Below are 13,168 nucleotides of genomic sequence, written 5' to 3'. Positions count from 1 at the left end.
ATTCAGCACTGGTGAGGCCTCATCTTCTGGGCACCCCAGTGCAGAACAGATGTGGATGCACTGGAGTGGGTCCAGCGGAGGGCAAAAAGATTAGGGGGCTAGAGCGTATGACCTGTGAGGAGAGGCTGAGGGATTTGGGCTTATTTAGTTTGTAGAAGAGAAGAGTCGGGATGATTTCATAGCAGCCTTCAACTTCCTGAAGGGGATTCCAAAGAGGAAGAAAAGAGGATGTTCTCAGTCGTGATGGATGGCAGAACAAGGAGCAGTGGTCTCAAGTTACAGTGCAGGAGGTTTAGGTTGGATATTAGGAAAAACTGTTCCACTAGGAAGGTGGTGAAGCACTGGAATGTGTTACCTAGGGAGGTGATGGAATCTCCATCCTAGAGGTTTTTAAGTGCTGGCTTGTCAAAGTCCTGGCTGGGGTGATTTAGTTAGGATTGGTCCTGCTTTGGGCAGGGTGCTGGACTCGATGACCTCCTGAGGTCACTTCCAGCCCTATGCTTCTTTGAAGTCTGTGAAAAACTCCATTGACTTCAGTGAAATTACCCTGGGGTGGTCAAGAAGAGTCCAGGAGGCTAGATGTGGTTTGCCTGGGTTAATCACTGGTGGGACACCAGACATTCTATCTACCCATGTGTTGGAAGGTACAGCTGCTTGCAGTTCCTGTTGTCCAGGATCTCCATTCCCAGCTAATATGAGCTGTGGGATGTGGTGTCCCAGTCCGTGGTGCTTCCCGCTGCTCACATTAGCTTGGAATGGCAATCCACAACTAACAACAGCTGCTAATGACCATACCTCCGGACATTCAGGTAGATAAATGGTCTGGCAGCCTGCCAGCGGCTAACCCAGAAGAACTGCATCCAACAGCAGGTTGCTTATTGCTCACCCCTGAATCACACCATTTTTGCACCAGTATACTTGTAACCAGGATTAAACTTATTGTCCTTAGAGTTCTTTTAATGACAGATACTAGAATAAAGTGAATAACAAGTTTATTCCATTTTCTATTGCCCTTATTGCAGTACAAATTAAAGGCCAGGGTTTGAACACTTTGCTCTTATTAGGAAGATGTTACTTGTAGGAATGGGGCTATTTGTGGTATAAGATACCCCTAGATATGCCAAAGGGGTCATAAATATACACATGGGGCAATACAAGAGTGTCCTAAGAAGTATATAATGTATTCTTTAGCATAAGTCTTTTTCTTAATATCTCCATCTGGGGCATGGGAATATAATGAACTAAATACATGCAATCTGCCCCTCTTTCCCATCTCCTTTGAAGTTAGTACAGGAGCATGATTTCATGTGCTTATTTGCCAGTTGCACAGTGCATGATAATTTTCAGAAGTAATTAAAGAGGTGCATAATAGTTGGAAAGTAGAGTCCGTGTTTCACTTCATACAGAGACAGCGGTACACTATGCGCTAATCTGAGGAAAACCTACATTTTGGGGCTGAAGCAGTCAGTCCTTCAACAAGTCCTCATTCCAATAGTCCTTACTAATGCTAAGAGTTCCATTCTATTGAGTAAGGATTGACTGATCTGATCCCTTTTGTAAGATGAAAAAATCAACTGAAAAGCAGTAACATTTAGGGCCAGAGGTGGGGACTGTAATCATCTGCAGAATTTTCTTTGACGCTTATGTGCAATGCAGGATGTTCACTATATAGGATCTAGGGACACAGGCTTCCATCAGTCTGCTCAGGAACCGCCACTGAATCTTACGTTGAACCCAATGGCAGAATAACACTTGTTAAAAATCTTTAGAAAGCTGCATTATAACTATGTTTACATTTACTGTCTCTACATCCTTATAAGTTTTTGCATCAAATCAAAACCACAAGGAACAGTCACAGCAACACAGTAATTGAACTGTAAGAAAAGCTAAAATTATCCAGTGAAAGAAACTCCAAACACAGTAACGTTTTGATCCTAGGACTGACACGTCACATATACTGTAAATAATAGCTAATGATTCTCTAATTACATATAAAATGTGTTGCCTAATTCACTTTCATTTGTAATCTTGAGACATATCCATAAATAAATACTTACGTTGTCTTCTGATAACTTATCTATTGTCACCTTGGCTTCTATTAAATGATTATTGAGTGCTATTATTTCATGGCTTAAAGCCCTTTTTTCCTCTTCATAATGTTGACCCTGTGTATAAAAAAATGGATTGATCAGTATTTTATCCAATGTGATATAATTCCTGAAAAATACGCGTGACGCTATTTAGAAAGCCAGAGGAATGCTCCACACAAAGTAAGTATGTTCTGTTCTGGTGGCCAGGTAAGCATCTACTTTCACTCAGCACACTAGGCAATGTGCTGTAAAAATGTAAAGGCCAAAGGTACTCACAACAACAACAACAAAATCATAGAAGGGGAACTAAACAGTCAATGAATCAGGAGGAGCAAATGATCACAGAAAATAACAGGACCATTTAATTTTTTTTTTTGGTCCCAGAGATAGACAAATTAGGTTGGTTGTTTCTAAAGTTCATTTCCAAGATGAGTGGTGTGCCTGATGAGAGAAGAGTGGAACATGAGCTGGAGTAAGAGAAAAAATCTGATTTGAACTTTTGGTTTCAAACTTTCTCTTCTGCCCACTGGTCTGATCTCATTACAAGGACAACCGTGTTTGTAGCAACATTCTATGACTGAAAGCAAATCAGCTCAGAAAATAAGGAGTAAGTACCCTTAAGCTATTGTCACTTTTTCATACTTCAGCATTTTTTAATATGTGGAATAAAAAGTATTAAGTAAATTCTGTAGGTGGGATGCAGAGATTAAGTGGCCTGCCCTAAATCATGGAGTCTGTGGCAGAGTTGGTAACTGTGAACCGAGATTTCAGAGTCCCAGCCCAGCAGGCTTTTTATCTTTGCTCAATAAGGCTCTGAGTCAAAGCCCACCCTAGGCAATATGGATAAGTCTTCACTGCATCCTGAGTGAACCTGCCAGCCTGGGTCCATAGCCTTGTGCCAATGGGCCTTGCACAAGTGTAGACAGTGCTTTGACATTGCAGCTTGGCCTCTGAAGCCCATCCCCCATGAGCTGCAACATTTAGACATCTATTTTTATCTCACTAGTGTAAGCTTTGTTAGTACAAATCTATGGGGCTGGGCAGGGCGGCTCGCTTCTGGATGCCGTATATCGGTACTCAGACCCTAGGAGTCTTTTTGCTGACTTCCACAGACTATGAATCAGGCTCTGAGACAAAACTGATTTCAAAGTAAGCTTTGCCTGTGTAAGGACTGCCAGGTTAAGCTCTCGAAGCAGTGGGGTGAGAGATCCCAATTGCAGTCACTTACGGCTCTGGTGATCCCTTCAGCATAGCTGCCTGAGAGAAACAGACAAGACAAAGCTGAGGGGGTGCTCCTTCACCAAAATACTGCTTCCAGCTTTTACCTAGTACAATCTTTTTTGAAAAGCAGCATGGCAAATACGAGGACTAGGGAAAAAACACCTGACTTACTTCTTTTCTGCTTTGACTCTTCACACTAGTCATGGGTCCAGGGTCCAGTTTTTCACTCTGGATTTCTTTTAGAAGTTGTGAAGGATTTTCTCCACCCACCAAACTGTTTTAGTAGTTACATTTCCCTAGTGCTGTGTGTGTCAGTGTGACAGAGTCAGGGACAAGTCTTCTATCACTACAGACTCAGTAGTGTCTGATAATTGACAGCAATGGGAGTTAGGTGTCCTGAGGGCACTGAACAAATATCAAGGTTAATTATCTGGTTGTGGAGCAGGCAGCTACAATAAAAAGAGATTATTAAAGTAGAAAGTGGCGACTTCACATACTAAGCAGCTCTTCAAAGACAAGCACATTCTAAAATCATTGAAGGGAACTTGGTGCTTGTTTTAAAAATGTCAGGCTGACTGAATGCCTTTCTTGTCAACAAAATGAGACAGGACAGGCAATGACAGTCTGAGATTCTCCAGACTTTGTCAGCTTCTTCAGCCTGGCCCGTTAGCCTGACCTGGAATGACCATTTATGGGTAAAAGGGTAGTTCAGTCTCCACAACCACTCTGGACGTGGCTTCGCTGATCAGGTTGCCCATCAGACAGGTGGTTAGTGCCAGTGTTGGACATGACTTGTATCTTTCTACTGGAAAAGCCAAAGGATAAAATTTTCGAAAGCTATTGTCTTATTTTCCAAGGGAGACTAAGGCATGTAGCAATGATCAGTTCCGTGGCACCTTAAAGACCAACAGTTTTATTGGGGCATAAGCTTTCACAGACATGCATCAGACAAAGTGAATTTTTGCCCATCAAAGCTTATGCCCCCAATAGATCTCTGAGGCTACATCTATACATTCTGGCAAAATGGGGCTTTTGTTGGAAAAACCCGTGGAGCATCTACATGCAAAATGTGCTTTGTCAACAGTCTGTTGACAAAACTCAGCACATTTGCTGGCAGTGTTATACTTCTCTGCAGTCATGTTTCCTGTCAACAAAACAGCCGTGTAGATGCTCCGGGGCCCTTTGGTTCACTGGGCAGGCCTGTTTGCGGAGCTCCCAGTCGGCCGTTCTGTTGTGAGATGGCAGGGCAGTCTGGGTGCTCTCTGTCGACAGAGCGGATTGCTTCTTTGATCTGCTTTTATGTGTAGACACAATCTGTCAACAGAAGTTTTGCCGGGAAATCCCTTCCAACACTCACTTCTGTTGACAGATGCTTCTTGTGTTGATGTAGCGTTAGTCTTTAAGGTGCCACAGGAGTCCTCATTTTTGTGGATACAGACTAACCAGGCTATCCCTCCAAGTCTAAAGTGTGTAGGAGCCTTTCTGTGAGACTTAACTCCTACAGATCATATTTTTAAAGACATTTATGTGCCAAATTGAATGGAAGTTTGGTGCCTAGGTGCTTTTGTGAGTCTCACCTTTAGGTATCTAAATATCTGGCCCTTAATTACTTTAGGGACACATTTTTCAAAGGCATTTAGGTGTCTAAATATGCATTAGGCTTGTTTTACAAATCTGACCAGAAAATCAGTGAGAGTGATGTGCCCTGCCTGCTAAGGCACTTTTGAAACTCCTAATAAGTATCTATCTGTGAAAATCTGGCTGTAGGCCCCATGGCAAGGAGTGTGTGGAGTCCTGGGTCTGCCCCAGGAAGTGGTAGGGCTCAGGAAGAAGGGGCAGGCTGGGGGCAGCTGGCTGTCAGCACCACTTGAAGCGTGGCACCTTTGTCCCCCAGCCCTGAGAGCTGTGCAGTAGCAGCAGCAGTTACTGGAAGCCCAGGGCCCCCTTGAATTGCTGGCCCCAGGGGCAACTGTCCTCTTTGCCTCTCTTCCCTGCCCTCCCTGGGAGGTCTGTCTATTGCAGGCAGGTTTAATTGTTAAGATATTCTGGCATTACTCCTGTACAACAGAACTGAATTGGGCCCCACTATATTTTCCAGTGCTGGAAGGCTAAGGATTTATATTCTGTATGGAAGGCTGCACATGACAAGGACTAGCAGATTAAAGTGTCTGGCAGCAATACCTTTCATGCCATTGAATAACACAGAATAAAGTTGAATAATGGTTTCTATTTTAATTTAGTTACTGATAGTCTGGGACTCTGACATTTTCGTGCCTTGGCGTCTGCCCAAATGTGACTATTTTTTTTTAATTTCATGGCCTAATCATTAGAGATTATAGTATTCATGTCAGCAGTGCTGAAGCAGAGCGATAGGGACATATTCGCTGCTGGTGTTAATTAGAACAGCTCTACTGAAGCCAATGGTGTATGCACTGAAAGGGAATTTGGTTCACAATGTCAACACAACATCATATGGGGTTAGCAAGGAGGTGTAGAGTGCTGTGTATCCAGCCATGCTGGTGACACCAAATCTGCTGTGTCTCTGATTCAGACAGTGAAATTCAGTGCCTGAGCTAGTTGTGGTTGGGGAAAGGATAAAAACAAGCTGCTTGAAGCTCAATAACGACAAGATTGGAAGTGCTGCCAGTGCCACTGGGGGGAGATAATGCAGATATCCCTGTGACTGAGGTTGTATGGCCACAATTTGTTATGGCAGGTTGTGACTTAGTGATGATTTCAGACCCCCAGCTGCTGTTGGATGATCACCGTGCAGCAGTGACCCAAGCAAGTTTTTACCAACAAATCTTGCTAAGAGATAGTGACTTTTCTTTTCAGGCAAGGGCCTTGCCTTTGGTATCCAGACTCATGTTACATCAAGAGTAGACACTGCACTCCATTTCTTGAACCCATTTGCAGGCTGGCATAGAACTCAATGGGTTGTTTATTGAGTAGGCCCCTTCACCCAGAACGTGCTCATGGACCTGCACTGGCTGCCGGTTGGTGTCTGTGTAGAAGTTATGGGGTTGGTCATGACCTATGAAAGCCTAAATGGTGTTGAGGTGGCCTCCTTCTGCCATAATGCCATGGCTGCCATCAGAAGGAGTGTTCAGGCACCGTCCCTTTTATTGTAAAAGGGGTGGCTGACAAGGGGGACAAGATGCTGGACCGTGCTCCCCTTTTTCATCCAAAATAGACAGAATTGGGTGCCTCTCTGGACATGCTGCAAGAGACACCTATTCAGTCGGGTTTGGAGAAGGCTTCATATAACACTAAAAGCATGCAAGTGAATTTCTGTCAGTGTCTGCCTGGCTGAGTTCATCACAATGTGTAATTAGCAAAGGTGTTACTGTGCCTAGAGTCTTGGATAGCCATCAGTTTATAAAAATAGTTTAAAATCTAAATAAATACAAATCATTCACCCAATTAAGGAGAACTTCAGTTTCCTGTCATGGCCGTGGGGGTTCCCATTCTCAGCTCTTAATTCCTGTGCTCCTGACCAGGAGCTTCAGTCTCCTGATTTGGAGAGCTGAGGAGATGCTGTAGGCTGTGCCCTGTGGTGAGGGTTCACTCTAGCCAGGATCTCAATGTTTGCACCCTGAAAACCCAATGGGAAAGTTCTAATTCATAGTCTCCCAAACGAGCCATGGCCATAGATACAGAGCTATCCCTGGAGCAGCACTGGACAGTGTTCTGGCCATAGGAACCTATGACTAGTAATGATGGGTCAGCAGCCAGAGACCCACCTGAGCCAAGGGGCAGCACACAGGGAGCCAGAACCTTCACTACTAGAAATCAAGGGGCCAGAGGCAGCCAAAGATAGACAATTTTATAAGCTGGTGGGTCCAGCAAGAGCTTCCTCAGATGATGACAGGACCCAGCCAGATCCCCCTTCCAGCCCAGAGCAAGCAGCAGGCAATATGAGGGCTAGCAAGCTGCCTGCAATTGTCCACCCAGTTCAGGACAAAGAACAGTCAAGATCAGAGTCGGAGTCTTAAAGAACAGCCTAAGTTATCAGTAGGGCCCTCCCAATTTCATGGCAACGAAAAATGCATCATGGGTCATGAAATTAGCCCTTAACCCATGAAATCTGATGTCTCCGTGTTCCTAGGAGCAACTGATCAAAGAGGACTTCCTAGTACCAATTGGGCAGAGGAAAGACAGGACCCGTGTCCCTTCCCTGCACACTGCTGTTGTAGTGGGAGCAGGACACCAGACCAGACCAGACCCACCTCCCTGCCTATGCCTCCCCCTGGTGTAGGACACTGTCTAGGACTGGGCAGCAGCCTGAGGTTCCTGCAGGTGGAGGAGACTTGTGGAGTTGGATCCTATCTTCCCTGTGATACTGGGAGCGCCCCATCAAAGGTGGCTTCCTAGCTTGGACTGGGCAGGGAAGGGACAGGACTTGTCCATCTCCTGCACAGCTGCTGGGGCTGAGGAGAGAACAGACAGCTCACCTCTGGATGTCTCCCCCTGCTGCAGGACATTCTCTGGGACTGGGCAGCAGCCTGAGGTTCCTGCCACTGAGTGTGGGACACGGGGTGTAGTGCACGCTGCAGCTGTGCGGAGAGAGAACAAGTGTTGTCTCTCCCAAGCCAGCCAGGGCTAGCAGCGAGGAGTCCCTAGCTGGGTGCTCTCAGCAGCACGGGGGTGAACAGACACAACCCTACCTCTTCGAACCTCCTGCAGTGGCAAGACACTCTTTGTTTGCTGCCTTCAGGGTCCAGCTCTGAAGGTAGCACAGGAGCACGCTGGCTGGTGGTGAGGGCGGGGAGGGCACATGGCAATTATCCAGGGGCCTGGCAATAAAATAAGGACCTAGACGCTGAGCCCCCACTGCCACTATTGCAGCAGCAGTGGTGGCAAAAGCCCCAGGCCCCTTAAATTGCTGCCAGGCAGGGGGTGGGGGTGGGGAGCACATGCTGCACTCCAAGTGGCACTGATGGCAGCCCTGCCCCCATTCTGCCAGACACCTGCCCCTTTTGGGGGTGTGGAGCAGGGCCACCCTGGTTTGCCCAGGGGCCCAGTGAGGCTGCTAGTCGTGCTGCACAGAAGAGAGGGCAGGAGGCCTGTGACCTCAGTACAATAGATTTGAGCCCTACCCTCACAATCTCCTTTTGGGTTAGGACCCCATGGTTACAACAGCAGAAAATTCCAGGTTTAAATAGCTGAAAACATGAAATTTACCAATTTTCAAATCCCATGGCCATGAAATTATCCAAAATGGGCTTTCCATTTGGTATGGCTCTGACTACCAGGGCAACAACCCAAAGAGACTGCAGAGTCAGCCAGGAACGCTGCATCTCCCGTGTCCTCGAGGCTTGTTCCATGCTACAGCTATGTCAGACTTAAATTCTGGTATGTAGGTCATTTACTATCACCTACACCTACTATCACCTATGAGGCAATGCATAATAATTAAGCATGCAGATTAAGGCATTGAGTCATTTGCATACACTCGCCAGATATTTGGACCTTGAGCTTTCATAGGTATGAAAATATACTTTGTGAGGCAGATGTACAACCTTCCACTTCCTTGTTATAGTTTGATAGGTTGTTACAATATGCACACAGCACTACCCTTAGCCAGTTCTAAGGGTTTTTGAAATTCCCACCCATATTATTCCTAGGATATTAAATGACTAGTTCATTATGTAACATAATGAAACTGGGCAAATACCACGGTACTGGCACTAGGGACAAAAGCTAATACTACTCACTGTCAAATTGGGCTAATGGTATCTCAATTGTGAGCAACCCTTAATGGACATATAATTGTCAGTCATTATGCAGCAGAGACCTTAGAATACAAAGGGAGTAGACCCACTTCAGGTTATAAAGAAGCAGGACCTTCAGGTCAAACCTGGCTCACAGGAGGTGCAAGGCAATTTCACAACTAACATCCAGCTCCTAGCATCATGTGCAGTGCATACATAATTGGGACAAATAGCCCTCCTGCCCCAAATAAAAGCATTGTTTGTGTTTGTCTTCAGATTAATGAATCATTTTTATTTGGTGGGGTGTAATAAAAACTGTCATTTTTAGCTTATCTGCTTCTGGTTTCTCATGCATTCAACTGTGACTAGGCATCAAGATTTTAAAGGATGAGCATTAAAAGTTGACCAAAATGACCTGCTTAATACTCTAATTGTTTGTCAGTGGATCTGTGAAGGCTCAGACTGTTGCCCTTGTAAGTAAATGAAGTCAGCCAAAAAGTTGTCTCTTTGATACTAAGTTTTAGATCCACTTCAGAGCTTTGAAGGGCAATGAGTTCAGCAGTTGGAGAAATCCCTCCAATAAAGTTCTGTCATCCTCAGTGTCGAGATCACTAGCTCACTTCTTACCATCCATGGGGAACTTTGAAGTATGCACGGACCCTTTGAAATCAGTCTCATTGATGCAATTGAAAGTTGCTGGCTTGTGAAAAAGTCACATTCCATTTGGCACGTATGAAAATCCCATTCTTAAGGGGATCATTTTGTGAACCCCATTCATGCTGGCATTCTGTCATCTTTCAAAACTGAGCACTGATTGATTCTGTCCAAAGCTTGTTAAAACTTTAACTGCATAAATTGAGCTAAAAAATGGCAGCTGGTCAAAAACGTGATCTTTAGCCCTGTGCTTAGATAATCTGGGTCATCCTTATGGATTTCCTCTGACGCGTTGTCATATTTTCTTTAAAAAACAGCATGGGCTCTGGTTGTGAAGATGTCAGAATGAGCTAGACATCACTACACAGCAATCTGTGATAATTTTCCCCTCATAACTCTTCCTCTGTATTAGTAATATTCAGTTACTTTTATATTGCACCTAGAGAAGGTGTTGGGTAACCACAGATTGACTTACAATGAATGATACTTTGTAGGGGGAAATTTGCAGAGGGACAGATGACAGAAACATCTTAATGTTAATGGACTTGCAAGGGGAATTAAACATCAAACTGCCTTTTGTCTTGAAAATCTTGGCCATAATTATTAGCAGCGGTAAAACACTTTTTTCATGCAAATAATTTGTAGTAATGTTGAGGAAGTGAAAAACTCCTCTAGCAGGTAAGTAGCAATCCATTTGCTTAGGGCTAGTTCCAATACATTTACTTATATTTTGAAGGTTATGGGGTCCTAAGCTCATAAGACACTTAGGTGCTTCTGAAAATCCCATAGTTTGGCGTCTACACATGGGCTTCAGAGCCAAACTACAAGCCTCCTGTTTGGAAAAGTTAGTACATGTAATAAGGTTCTACCTGAACATGAGTAAGGGTCTAAGTTGTGAAGATGTCCAGCAGGATGCCTATATTAGATCAGTTCAAAGATGTTAATGGCTTTTTCTTCACTTGTCTATAAACTTGTTGATTGCCATCATATTACATCATATATGTCCCTGTAACTAGATAACCCTAGAGGAAAGTATGTGTGTATTCAGGCATTAGAACTTCACAATACTTGTATTTTGTCACTTATCTAATGCTCTTATAATGTAATTGAAGGCAATAATATTATGCATATTATTGTAACTATATTATTTGTGAATGACAGGAAATAGAATGCTGACTTCAAAGCAAGGATCGTTGTGTTCAACAATGGAAATGAACACACTTTGTGGTTGGTACTTACCAACTCCCATGTGGGTAAAGACAAGTGTTTGGATTGTCTTCTGTGAGCTGGATCTATAAATACTGGTTTAAGGGAATGATCCTGCATCTCTGTACTGATTGATAGAGTGGAATATGGAATGATTGGCTAGAGATGCCCCATGTGATTTTGAGTAACCTTGAGAGTCTTACTGGAAACCTAGCAGATTACCACATCTCTGCTATCCTATTGGATTTACAAATTGTGACTCACCTGTTAATGTGTTTTATCTGCTTTAGCCTCTCAGTAACATATTTCTTTCATTTAGCTAATAACATTTAGTTATTTTTCTAGAGAAGTTGTCTTTGGTGTTAGATCCAGAGTATCTGTTGAGCTACTGGGGCCAGGGACTAGGCCTTTGGGGTTGTAGGTAACCTAATGTGAGGTGATTTTTGGTTTTAATAACCTTTCATCACAAAGCCCAGCTTGTCTAGGTAATAAAGAAGAGCTGGAAAGCCTAAGGGTACTATTGTCTATGGCTCTATTGTAATCCAGGAGCACACATCTGGGACTCGATTGAGAAAATCTGGTTATAAAATATACCATGAATTTGGGGTGTCAGGGCCATTTTCTGACAATCTGACCTGAGACTGGCACTCTGGGGTCAGCTATATTAGACAAGGTGACATAAATATTTGGCTCTTCCTGAGCAATGTGTCTATTCACTGCATGACATTTAGATGCACTCACTTAAAATGGCACCTTTACTTTAATTGAATAATTAAAATGGATTAACAAATTTCCACTCATGTTTTTACCTAAGTAATTCTTAGGAAGCACAGTTAAAAAGTGATGGAATTGTTTTACTTTGCCTCCATGGCTATGAATCACTAATATTTTTAGTGTCTTGATAAATTTATAGAAGATAACTGTCACATTCCCACCCTCTACCCCTAATTTTTTCAAATTTTAGCAGAGACTCCCTAGTTTCAGATGTTAAATAGTTCATGGAAGGTTATGAAGTGCATTAAATTAACCTACTGTTTTTTATCCTCTCCAGACCTGAATCTAACCTTAAGACCGGATCTTGAATATATTTACCACCAGTCAATGGTGTGACTGGGTAATTGACAGGAGTCCACTTAGAGTTATCCCCTGCTGTGCTGATCATGCCTCTGCCACCTGCCTTCTTGATGCTTGGGTCTCCCCACCACACTGTCCTGCTGGGCCAGATCCTCTGGTCTCTCCCAGAAAAGACACAGAGTTGAGATTACTGTTCCCTTGCCGCAAAACATAGACACTAAACCAGTTCAGCTCTGGGAGGATTCAGTGCTAAGGGCTCAGCACCCAGGAAGCCAGCCTGCAAAAGGGACCAAGACCACAAATAAATTTGTCTTACTCTATGTAAAAGTTTTACACAATGAAAGCTCATAAGGGCCACTCACCTTGTCAATGAAAGAGAAATATGCATAGTGGTTGCTCTCCCTAGGTAACAATTTATTCCGCTCTTGCTATTAAATGAAAATGCATTCATTAAGGAAAAAAAGTAGGATTAAATTGGTTGTAAGTGAAAAGAGTCAGATCAAAGTAAGTTTCTAAATTGAGTCTACAGCAGTGGTTCCCAAACTTTTCGGCATGAATGCCCCCTTTTTGATTTTTGAGAAATCCTCTTGCCTCCTCACCTCTTCTTTGCCATCATCCAACCTCCTTTTTAACAAAAAATTCAGTTCATAATTTAAAATAAGCAGTAAAACTTGGTATACAATTATATTTAAAATTAAAAATAAGCACGTAGAGTTTTTCTTGGCCCAAAAATTTAATAAAAATATAATTTAACATCAGAAATGGCAGAAACAGAACAAATTTAATGTGAAGGATGATGCTACATTTTCCTCACAAGTTGGGAAATCTTAGGTTTGAAAGACGAAAGTGCGTAACAAATCGTTTGACAGTCAGTTGATCTTTGTTTTGTTTTTAATGTGACTAAACTTGAAAAGCTTTTTTCACAGAGGTATGATGACGAAAATGGAAGAATAATATATAGTGCTTCTGCTCCAACTTTTGAATACATTGGGAAATATTTTATCCAAAATTTATCCAAGCTTGAGTTTTCAAAATTATCTTTCTCACTTGAATCATACTGATTTTTTCAAATCCTTGTTCTAGGAATACTTCTTGCAATGAATCGGCATAAAAACGTTAAATGGACTGAGTGCTAATTTATGAATGGGGTTGTCAGAAAAGTTGTCTGGAAAATAGCGAATGAATGAATTCATCAGCAAGGCAGTAGAG

General features: G+C 43.1%; 1 protein-coding gene across 1 annotated transcript in view; it reads right to left on the bottom strand.

Moving 5' to 3' along the window:
* The window catches only part of BEGAIN (brain enriched guanylate kinase associated), a 261,465-nt gene that overhangs the window by 13,051 nt on the left and 235,246 nt on the right, over positions 1-13,168 (bottom strand). Inside the window, exon 8 of the mRNA XM_074996506.1 lies at positions 2,058-2,165. Coding sequence (XP_074852607.1) covers positions 2,058-2,165 — 108 coding nt within the window. The remainder of the gene's footprint in view (positions 1-2,057; positions 2,166-13,168) is intronic.

This window comes from Carettochelys insculpta, chromosome 6 (assembly GCF_033958435.1).
Source record: "Carettochelys insculpta isolate YL-2023 chromosome 6, ASM3395843v1, whole genome shotgun sequence".
Lineage (NCBI taxonomy): Eukaryota > Metazoa > Chordata > Testudines > Carettochelyidae > Carettochelys > Carettochelys insculpta.
Note: the sequence above shows the minus strand (reverse complement) of the source record. Positions and strands in the feature narration are given on the sequence as shown.